Genomic DNA, 11,515 nt, shown 5'->3' with positions numbered 1-11,515 from the left:
CTTCTTTATCTACTGTTGAAGCTAAGTATGTTTTTGTTGCTACTAGTTGTACACAAGTTCTATGGATGAAACAAATGTTGAAAGATATAAGGGTAGATTGTAATGAATCGATAGTTATTCACTGTGATAACTCTGTTGCTATTGACATATCAAAGAATCTGGTATTTCATTCTAAGTCAAAGCATATATCAATCAAATATAACTTTTAGAAGGAAAAGGTAGAAGCAAATGAAGTCAGATTGGTTTATGTGAACACTAAAGAGAAAATTGCAGATATCTTCACTAAACCTTTGCCCAAGGAATCATTTGAGTACTTTAGAGACAAATTGGGGATCTTTGCCCCTCCGATTGAGACTTAAGTGATGTTGATTGGCATCAGTCTGGTATTCATTATCAAAACTATTATTCATTCCGGATTGATGAGTCGGTGCTACTACTCAGGGGGAGTAGTCAGTTGTGTGGTTCAGATGATCTATGATTTTTCTGTGATGTTTATGTCAGATTTGTGGCATTGATGTCAAAGGGGGAGAGATATACATGTGATAAACAGAGTTTAACAAAGATATCAGTCAAAGGGAGAGGAACAAAATTTAAGATTGGTTGTATCCCATTGGTGGAGTTTGGTTCGAGTTTATGGATGGTTAATTGGTATAGAGATAATCGATTCAGAACTTCATTGATATATCATTTGTGGGAGATTGTTGGATGTCTTCCATTAGGGGAGACTTGTTTGGCATTTCTTGGCACTTGGATGTTCTTCACATCTAGTGTCGCCATCAATGCCAAATGGGGAGATTGTTGGCAATTTGGAAGAATTGATTATGTGTTGCATTGATGTCAACACTAGCTTGTTTGGCTGTCTACTGGGTTCCGATAGAGTGGTTGGATTGTGATGTTGATCTAGAGATCATCTCCGGTATTCTTCAGTATGTTCAGTTTGGTGGAATTGGTTTGGTTCGGTTATTCATGTCATTCATGTGCGTGTCACATTTAGCTGGTTCGAGATTTTGTGATCCGAAAGCTATCATATGTTCAAGTAAGCCTTTTGGTTACCGGTAAGGGCTTTACCGACAGAGCATCATTGAAGATCTTTTGATGGATTTGATAAGTGGTGTTGGTGTGGCTTCTAGAAGGTTCTCAGGATGTTGATGGTTATCATGTTCGTGTTCCAGTTGATCGGTGGTGTTGCATTTAGCACCGGACCTAATGCTATTCTGTTAGGTTATGGATCGATTTATGTAATGTGTTGGTGGATGCTCCCGATGCGTTATCAGTTGGATTTATTGTTTCGTTAATGTTGTTTCGGTCTTAGGCCGACTTGGATTATCATTGCTTTGCGGGTTTATGTAATGGATTTATTGTATTATCTTTTAGGTGGCCGACCTAATTGTTTAGGTCTTGGATTGGTATAAATATAATGTAAGATCTCTTTTGTAGATCGTGGTTGTGGGTTATGGGATTATCTGTATGTGAATAAAGTTGTAATCATATGCAAAGGTTTTGGTTGATCATAGATGATTGAATTGGGTTTGTGTAAGAGGTTTAAGACCTCCGACATTGAGCTTAATCAAAACTGTACTTAGGCATAGGAGATGTTATTCTTGCAGTTCATTCTTATTTCCAGATTGTAGTCCGAAGATTTCTTGTAGTTAGTGAGGCTCTTTTTGTGATGAGCAGTGTGCTCTAGGTTGTTGGTCTTCCTGCATGTGCAGGCCCCTTGTATGTTATATTTATTCATCTGATCAATGGATAGATATTGTGGGTCTCCAATCCCACCGTGGTTTTTCCTCTTTGAGTTTTTCCACGTATAAATCTTCATGTTATGGTGTTCATCTTTGTGGTTGCATTATTACTTATTGTTATTTGCTTTTATGCATACCGGTTGCTAAGTTGTTGTGTTAATAAGGTTAAAATTAATCATTCTCAGAGAACACTGATACGCTCCCCCCTCTCAGTGTTCTTGGATTCCAACACTTCTATCATAAACCTAAAAATAAATGCCCATTCATTTGACCATATGAACATTTCTCTATGTGTCTATTTTCAAGCATATAATGACAATTATGTGGCCACTCCAAATCTAATTAGTGGTCTAGCTAGTCTCCACTTGTTGACCTCATAAAAGGAGATGTTCACCACCTACTTACTACCTTCTTGTGTCCTACCCACATGGTTCAACCCCCAATATCAAAATAAACTTCCTCAGTTGACTCTTGTTATTTTGCCACTTAAAGGTTCTCAACTTCAATCCTTTAGTTTTTTAGATTCACAACTACAAAAAGACCTAATTTTGCCACTAAAAAAATTTCAACTTCAATTGTTTAGTTTTTAAGATTCACAACGACAAAAGAGCCTTACAGAAAGAAAAAAATACTATTGCACTAATTGAGACCTTACACATGATGGAAAGTGCCTATCTTATGGAAGGTTGAGAATCCTGATTATTACCCCTTCCAACATTAATTTTATAGTTGTAACAACATAAGTTCGTTCACAAATTTTGAATTTGTTATGCTATAGATAATTGTTTTGTTTTTAGGCCATGTTTCCTATTATGATAGTTTCTTTTTGTTAAAGACGTTCCTTTTAATTTAGGAAACAGGGTAAGGTCCAGAAATCTTTTGGTGGGCCTTATGTCCCTTTCTTGTTGTGTTATTTACATTTATGTTGTGATGAGAACAGTCAAACATTCACGAATGATCGAATGAATTATACTGAATGCACGAATACTTTCTGTAAGAGCAAATAACAGTTTATAATTGTATGTTTGTTTCACGGTTTTTACGTTAGAATTGAGTAGGTTGACTGGTGGACTCTAGACTTGAATGGAAGCCATTATGATTATACTCAAATTTCCTTTCACCGCCTTCTCTGTATAATTCCAGGAAAGGAAAACTACAGTGATGAATATAGTGTACCTTCCTTTCAAAGGGACCATTCTTATGATTTGCAAGCTGTATCTCCATACACTGCATTATTAGTCATTGATTGTTCCTTAACTCTCATGATAAATGCAAACTGGTTGTATCAGTTCATTTTATGACTTTGCCCTGGTAGGATGATTCCCTGTGGTAACTAGATAGATTTCCTGTCATAATCTATGAGACCCCATTAGTCAAGAGTTAGACTTACACTAAACACTTTATATTTCCCTTTTCATCATTTCTTGCAACTGTGATTACATATACACCTGTAGGTAGGTTTTACTCAAAAAGAAATGATATGAAGAAAGAATCACCACTTAAATCAGAATCGGGAGAAGTAAAACTACTTAATAACTTCAATTTTAAATGAACATAAATCTTCAATTTTGAAATTATAATGAATGGCTAGAGGATCTCTTGTCACTTGCAGATTTAACCAAATTGAACAGTTTAAGTTATAATAGAGAAATTTTTGTAAGTTTTGATACTAAATACTTCTGTTTATTTAGAACTGGACATGTCAGTTAGCGTTTTGAGGATTAAAACTGTGGATTTCTTTTCAATGTAGACCTGCAAAGAAATAGGGTGATGCATAGATACAGAATTTCAAGATCCTTAAATAATTAGATATAAGTTAAATTTTTTTATAATCTTACACTTGTTTGAATAATAAGAAAAGCTCATGGGCCTTATAAATAGAGAATGACAGCATATAAGTGATCATTCAAGGGGAGAATTGCTCATCTCCCGCTGATAGATAATCCTGACAAAACAATAGGTATTCATATTCCAAACTCAGTTTGTAGAATACAAGGAGAGTAATTCTTGTTTCATCTCCCTCACTCAGTTTTGCAAAATTCTAAATTCAAATGTAATCATGATGCATAAATCCTCACAAACTGCTCTCTGTTGCCTTTTCTGTACCAGTCCAGTACTCCTTAACTGCAATGAGGAGTTTCTCCCTTGCAAAGGGACCAGTTTCATGATTTGCAAGCCAGCTCTTCCATCTCATGCCACTGATTGTATTTTGTATTTTTGCCAGAGTATCTATATCATCTCTCAAAATCACAGTTCCTTCTGGACGCAGGATACGGTCCATCTCCAAAAGAATGTCATCAACATCACATCTGCATCATAAAATTCTCATAAAAAATATTTGAAAATATGATAACATATGTGGTTTATAATGAATTCTTCTTATAGATACCTAAGCAAGTACATGTTGAATTACAGCTTGAAACAGAAGCATTAACCTATACAAACAACAAGTGAGTGAACACTGAACATGTTGGAAAGGTTGGAAAAGTTTGGTATAAAGGGAAACAAGTAAAACATTGTAGTTAATGATATAAGGTTTCCACAATTCATAGTTCTGGTGAATGCTGTTTTTGGGTTAGATTGTGTTACAGTTTTTTGCATCAAAGTGTATTCTCCTCTAGCATTCTAGCATTCTTTATTCTGATGATGGATCACGAAATCTGATCTGAAACATTGATGCCACACAATCTAACCCAAAAACAGCATTGACCAAAACATTATAAAGTTTTTGTGTGACTGAAAGAAATTGAGTATTCACAAAGGAAAACAACAATAGCAAAAATGCGGTGTCTTTGGCATTGTAGTCTTCAGTTATTGCAACTATCTTAAGCCAAAGTCAAAACATTGAAAAGCATTCCAAATTGCCATGATAGAAGTGTAGGCTACATTACCTATCTTGGTACATGCTTATAACTCCACTTGCATGAATTAAATCATATGACCGGGGATATGTTGAGAAAGATTCACACCTACATCCAAGCAAGACATTAACACCATTTCCGGAAGTGAGTTCATATGGTTTGTACCCAACGGATGATTCCAAGTCAAGCAATTTCTGAAAAACTACAAAATGTATTGTAGAGGTGAAAGTGCAGAGTGGCATTACCAATCGTGATAGGTACCAATTAATCCCCGTTCATATATGATACCGAGTGTGTTGTCTTTAGCATCTACTGGAACAACATTCATAACCCAAACAGGGTCATTAGCTAAAGCAGCAGAAAAACCACCCATATGAGCATTCATGTCCATGATGTTGCGATATCTCCCATGGGCAAGTGGATCAATAATTTTTTTGTAGCTTGTCACACGGTCTTTCCAAAGTTGGGTATCTTGCGTAAAATTTTCAGCTGTGATTCCTGCCATACTTCCACTGCTTATTCGAGGTGGGATGGCTGTTAAACGTAGTGGCCACTTTTCTATAACCCCTCCAGCAATATCTTGATTATCATTGACCTGTGGAAGGGGACTTATGCAAGTTTCCATCTTCTTATACCTTTCAAATGGGTTGTAGAAAGCAAACGGCAGTCAATTTTGGATTGCAAAACCAAATAACAAGTAACAAATTCTAGAAAGTCCTAAAGTTTCAGGGCACAAATCAAGTTAAACTTGTGTCATTTGAATTATAAATGTAAAAAGATTCCCTAAGGCTAACTGAGATCTAATAACTTAATCCCATTCCATAAAACAGAATATAATTTGAAGAAAGTGCATACCAAGCAGCATCCGGAATATCATCTTGACAGAAGCCAGGAACATTTAAGATTCTGCGTGTTTTCACACAGTTCATGTGATTTGATGGCTTTTGCCATATTGCAAGGTCATTATTTTCAGCAATCTTTTTCCAACATAAACTATTGGCAAAATCCTCAATTTCATCTTGTTCTTGCTTCAAGTCCTCAGCTGTCCGATTCCAGCCCTTAAAATGCTTCTTCCAGTGTATAGGAGGTCCAGATAAAACCCAGTAACCACCAGGCCTCAATATCCGGTCAACTTCAAACAAGTACATACCTCCTGGCAATAGAAACTTATGTAAATCAGGCACATGATAAATGCTCATTTCTAATGGATTTAAAATAAAAACCAAGATGAAATTAAAGCACCATGAGTCGCACATTTAGTGTATCTTCCAAACATCCATGAAGGATCAAATATCATACCATACTTATTCCATGGAATCAGACACCGTGAACAATGAGCCATATCAAAAGCTCTTGCTGGATATGGAAGCCTATTGGATGACATGATCCCAATCATAGCTGGAATTCCACGCTCTAAAGCAAATTGGACCTGTGCTTCATGTGAATCTCTTGGTGCAAAGGACATGGTTAAGACATTCCTCTTCAGCAGGTAAGCACCCCAGCTAGCAACCTGAATGCATGAGATTGCACCAAAATTCAGCTTGAAATCTGAATGCATTACAGAAATATTGTAATTTACATGAAAATGCAAGTTACTGTACCTTCAAAGTAGGATTTAAAAGAGGTAAATGAATATGAAGAATGCAAGTCTTTTAAGTTTTACATGTGACTCAACTCAAATCTGATCCACTATTTTAAATCCACACTGTACAGAAACAGCAAAAGCAGCTTCCTAATGTAGTCTGATGATGGATACAAACAGTTTCGAAAAAAATCTCAATGCAAACTTCGTAGAGTCTGTTCCCTAATTCAAATATCCTTTTTGTATGATAATAAATGGTTTTCAATTTCAGAGCCGAAATTCTCTTTAAATTGGTAACAAATGGCGAGGAGGCCAAACGCTTATGCTGCATACACAGAGATGTGACCACTGGTGCAAAGAGATCAGATCGCTGTAGGCTTACTACCATTTGCAGTGCTAGGATGATTCCTTCTACAATAAGGTTCAATCCCTGTCTCAGTGGAATCACCTGGGTTTCCAGTGACCTGTGGGCTGTGGGTACCCCTGGTGAAGAATTTATCGGAAGCCATCCTTGAACTCAGTTATGCTAAAAAGTGTGAGTTGGATTTTACCCAACTCTGGGCGGCTCAAAATTGAAAGATGATTAGGTTTCACACATGATGCTTTCATTGGAAAACATAGCACAATTGACTCTGTTCAGGTTTGGACGAAAAATATAGAACCCTTCTCTAAGAACTATATACTATAAAGATGGTGTTCTGATCAGTCCGCTAATTCCAATTACCATTTACTATTATGATTTCCATTAATTTAATTCAATTATACAGAACAGCGAGCCTAGGATTCTATTTTCTCAGGTTACTTATAGCAATCAACATGAAACCCTAGCCTGTACTGACTTCTGCACCTTTAAGATATGTCCTTTTGTATATGGGCCTCTAACCCACCTATCATATATATGTGTTTCACTCTAATAAGGTCATTACTTTCAGAAGAACAAAAAAGACATAGCAAAAAGTTAAAACAGAGAGAAAGAAACATACCCCACAGCCAGTATCAATGGCAGTCCTGATTGTTCCGTCAGTCAAAGGGATCAATAAATTGATATCATCAATGTAGGCATCAGCACCATGAGGAAACATGGTTCCACCACCGGGGAAATGAAATTTATCCCCAATAACTTGAACCCAGTTCTGTACGGCCTTCTCTATTGTTAGCTCCCTGTGTGGAACATTTGCAAACCAAGCAAAATCTCTACTGTTCGGCCATGGGAATGGATTTTTATATGCTGGCGGAGCTGGTATAAGGCATTTCAATGACTCATTCTTTTCTGGGCAATGACGTTCTCTATACATTAACCTGTCTCTAGAAAATTTGAGCGACCTCTTAGAATCCTCACAGGGAGTATATTCACTGTACTTCATATCACAGGGTGGAAAAGACCTAGACCTATTTGAAACCTCACCTAATGATGCTGAATGATGAAGTTCAAAATCTAATGAGACTGAAGATGACACCTTCACAGTATTTGAAATGCAGTGTATTTCCTGTAAGGTAACAGGGGAGGAAGTGTTAATCCACACTCCTAATACATAGAACAGAGAACACATTCCAATTATTGCTGCCACTTGAATAATATTTCTCCGCTGAGGACACAGCTGGTGTAGTTTGATAGGTGAATTCCATTCGTTAACCATGTTACCTGCATGACATGAGGTACAAATCTGCATCAGTTACAGATATCCATGCTTTATTAAATACTTCAAGATCTTCGGGTATAACATGTTCAACATCCTGCATTTCTGATCTCCATAGTGAACCCATCATCAGGGTAAAAGTTATTGATTTGTGATGGTCCAGTAGATAGAGCCGAAATGTCTTAACATCTATTCATTTAATCCAGAAGCATTTATACTGTCTCATAGTCAAAAACATATTAATGCTGCTTGCCAATGAGGATGGACAATGAGGTTTGCCCTTGAAGATGGCTGAAAAATTAAAATAAAGATGGTGTGTGTTTCAAGGCATTGGGACAACATGACGGGTATTTGAAAGCATGGAAATTTAGAATCAACACGGTAGATGCTAAGCAAATTAGTTCATTTAAACTTTAATAGCGGTGAAAGAAACATTAACATGATATAACAACACTACACAAAATGATCGACTTTATAAGAAGAATAACAGGAAAAAAAAGCCAACAGGATAAAACAGGAAGAGCGCGCTTTCTCTGTTTACAGAAGACAAACATCCTAAACCATGTCCTTGCATAGATAAATAAACCCACATGAGCTTTGAACAGAATTCTCACCTGATACCAACTTGGGCACCCCTGCAAATATATCTGGATTGCTTTGCCTGGCTTCACGAGCACAGCTTTCAGAGACAAAGGCAATTAGAAGTATGTATAGAAGACATGATGAAGAAGAAAGCAAGAAAGTGCTTGCTTAGAAAGCTTGACATGTGAAGAGAAGTCCACCAGCTTTATCACTACCACAAGCACATGTGAAAACCCTTCAACTACACTCCACCTATACAAATTCCACCCACCAACTTCCCTAATAATCCTCTTCATTCATCCTGTCCCCAAACAATTATTTCTTCGTTCCTAATTTAATATATCACTTTCCAAATGTGTGATTACTTAAATGCTTCCAGAATCAATCTTCCAACGAGCCTAAAAATTTTTAATTGCTTTTATAATTATTATAAAAAAATTTAGGCATAATTGCTTTTATAATAATTATCAATAAGCCCATAAACCAAGCTGGATACCTTCCGATTTCTAAGCCTGAATTTACGTTGGCCTCAAAGATAAAAACAACGAAGCAAGGTCATTACCATGAAATGACAAACAAGGAATCAAATTAGTGTTTTTGTTCTGCTTCTGCCTATACTGTTTAGATTCAAACCTAAGGCTGACTGCTTTGGCCCTTTTGCTTGACCCTATATTACATCACCTTCCTTACAGTTGCTGTTGGTTGCAGTAATCAGGCCACCATCTTATCATCATCCCCATTCCAGGTCTTCAGATTCTTTGCACATAACCAAAATGGGCACCAACCAGTTTGTACTTGGTTTGTTGCTTTTGCATCCCCTATTTAATGTCCTCCATTGAATGTGCATCGGGCTTCTGCTTCAAACAATTTTTTGATGAACTCCGAGACTCTAAATCTCTGACATACCCAGTTGGAAAAACCAAGATATTCTAAATGGGTGTCAATAAGGCAAAAAAAAGCAGGTATCTCTTAGAAGGATATTGTTGTAAATTGCTATTTGAGTGTAACTAATTTTCATCATGTTTTCAGTCATGTCATTCTCCTGCCTATAGCGAATACAGAGATGCCACCTCTTTCCTCTGTGTTTTCAAATCAAAACATAGAAAGTCTAAGTGGAATATTGGAAACTTCTGCCAAAACCTGATGCTTCTGTTCTGTTTATTCTTTAATTTTAACTATTTTGTCTACTGAACATTCTCTTAAATTATGTAAATCAAATGCATCTCTTGTTTGGAGTTGAATGAATCTAACAGCATGATGGAGGAAATGTTGAGAGTGGGCAGTTACTAGCATTCATGCGGACCACCGAATTTAATGACCATACTTAAAACTTATCCATTTTCAAATGGGATTTTTGAACTTTTAGGTAACTACAAAATAAGAAAGTTATTTTTTATTTCAATGTCTGAAACTTCAGCAAAACACAAACAGGGAAATCTGGTTATTATTATTAAATTGCTTATATACTTCAGATAAAATCCGTATGCCCAAAATTCTGTTTGCTTATTTAGAAATATGGAAAATGCAAACTGCACAAACGACTTCTTACCATATATATTTATGTGGATAATGGTGGACGCTTATACTTTCTCCTCTTGCTTTTCTAAGAATGCAAGAGAAGCATGAACTTGGTTTCGTACCTGATATGGATTGTAGTAATAGTTATATTATCGTCTTAGCAAGTCTAAGAATATAGAAAACTCAAGCTTATAACCTTATAACTTATCATATGTATTTTTCAAGGGGAATATGTGGAGATTTTTTCATACACATTATACCTTCCTTTTTTTTTGTCGCACTTCTAGCCTAGTATTTGGAAGAGGGGCTCTCAGCTCGGTGAAGCGTACTAGTAGCTGTTATAGCTAATTTCGTGCACTCATAGATTCTAAACAGTCCATCAGATTTGGCAATTTTTTTATTGTCTTTGTATTCAACTTAACTGCTTACAGGGAGGGACCAATAGTCGTGAGGGCTAACTTTGTCAACATGTAGCCATCACATGGAATATCGTAAGACCTTCATTTTTTTTGGAAATGTAAAATGGACACTTAAATATCTACAACTAAGGTTTGAAGGCATGACTCATCAGGTAACTTGTCAAAATAACATGTCTAGTGTGAAGTGTCCAAAAAATGGCTTTTTAAAGATCTGACCAAAACTTAATCTAAAAATCCTGTGAATAAAAACATATCATTTGTAATTAGTATAATATCGTATTTTTATGTAAATATATGGTACTTAAATGGACCAAATACCTATTAGTAATCATAAATGTGTGTTATCTCTAACTTTTATATCTGACACCAAAGGACCAATAGTTGAACACAAAAAATTTGTTGTTATAAAAATAACATATTATTATGTAAAATACAACATATGTTGAACACAAAGGGACCAATTGTTGAACGCTAAAACCTTTGGACAATCCCTTACATTTCATGGAAAAAAACAAGGTATTTATTGTATTTACCTTTTATATTTGTGATAAGAAAATCATTAATATGAAATAGTCCAATGCATATACATTGCTACCTCAATAGTTGTACACATAAGAATAATATTTTTTAAGTGTGATAATATCACTTGTTTAAGTGAGCATCTTATTTTATAAATGACATATGCATGGTGGATAGCTATGATATTTTATTTGAAACCAAAAATTATTTATTTCACTTGTTAATGTTTCTATTTATGCCTTTTTTATATAACATTTATAGGTTCTCTTATGTTCAAATATTGGTCTATTTTGACCAACATTTGGTAATTTTTCTATTTACATGTGGATTATTTATTTATAATATATAGTATAAATATCTAGCAAGATTGGATATTATAAGCACAAGTGGGTGTACAACTACAAGCCCCTCTCCCCTAGCTAGTGTTCTAGTTTCTAGGTAGTAACAACGCATGTTGTGGGATTCTTTATACGTGCAAGGGTCTAAAAGTGGTCATTCAAGTGTTGACCAATACCTAATTAAACATGCCCCAATATCCATGCACTACAACCACCTCAAAAATAGCCCATAATTATGCACAAATGCCCTAGTAGTTGTGTGTTATGGGTACCAATAAACATGCACAACTCCTCCAACTAAAGCACAAAAATTCAAA

General features: G+C 35.8%; 1 protein-coding gene across 2 annotated transcripts; it reads right to left on the bottom strand.

Moving 5' to 3' along the window:
* Positions 1-3,523: 3,523 nt before the first annotated feature.
* LOC131067416 (probable methyltransferase PMT17) lies at positions 3,524-10,081 on the bottom strand. 2 transcript variants are annotated; one of them, XM_058002408.2, is made up of 7 exons: positions 9,954-10,081; positions 7,169-7,827; positions 5,903-6,113; positions 5,459-5,756; positions 4,849-5,238; positions 4,634-4,711; positions 3,524-4,051 (listed from the first exon to the last, which is right to left on the bottom strand). In XM_058002408.2, exons 2-7 carry the CDS (start codon positions 7,820-7,822, stop codon positions 3,817-3,819), a joined length of 1,866 nt encoding a protein of 621 aa, XP_057858391.2. In that variant the 5' UTR covers positions 7,823-7,827; positions 9,954-10,081; the 3' UTR covers positions 3,524-3,816. The 2 variants fall into 2 exon arrangements, with proteins under 2 accessions (XP_057858391.2, XP_057858390.2); XM_058002407.2 differs by lacking the exon at positions 9,954-10,081 and adding an exon at positions 8,437-9,784.
* Positions 10,082-11,515: the final 1,434 nt, after the last annotated feature.

Source organism: Cryptomeria japonica, chromosome 9 (genome assembly GCF_030272615.1).
Source record: "Cryptomeria japonica chromosome 9, Sugi_1.0, whole genome shotgun sequence".
NCBI classification, from domain to species: domain Eukaryota; kingdom Viridiplantae; phylum Streptophyta; class Pinopsida; order Cupressales; family Cupressaceae; genus Cryptomeria; species Cryptomeria japonica.
This window is presented reverse-complemented; position numbering and strand designations above follow the sequence as displayed.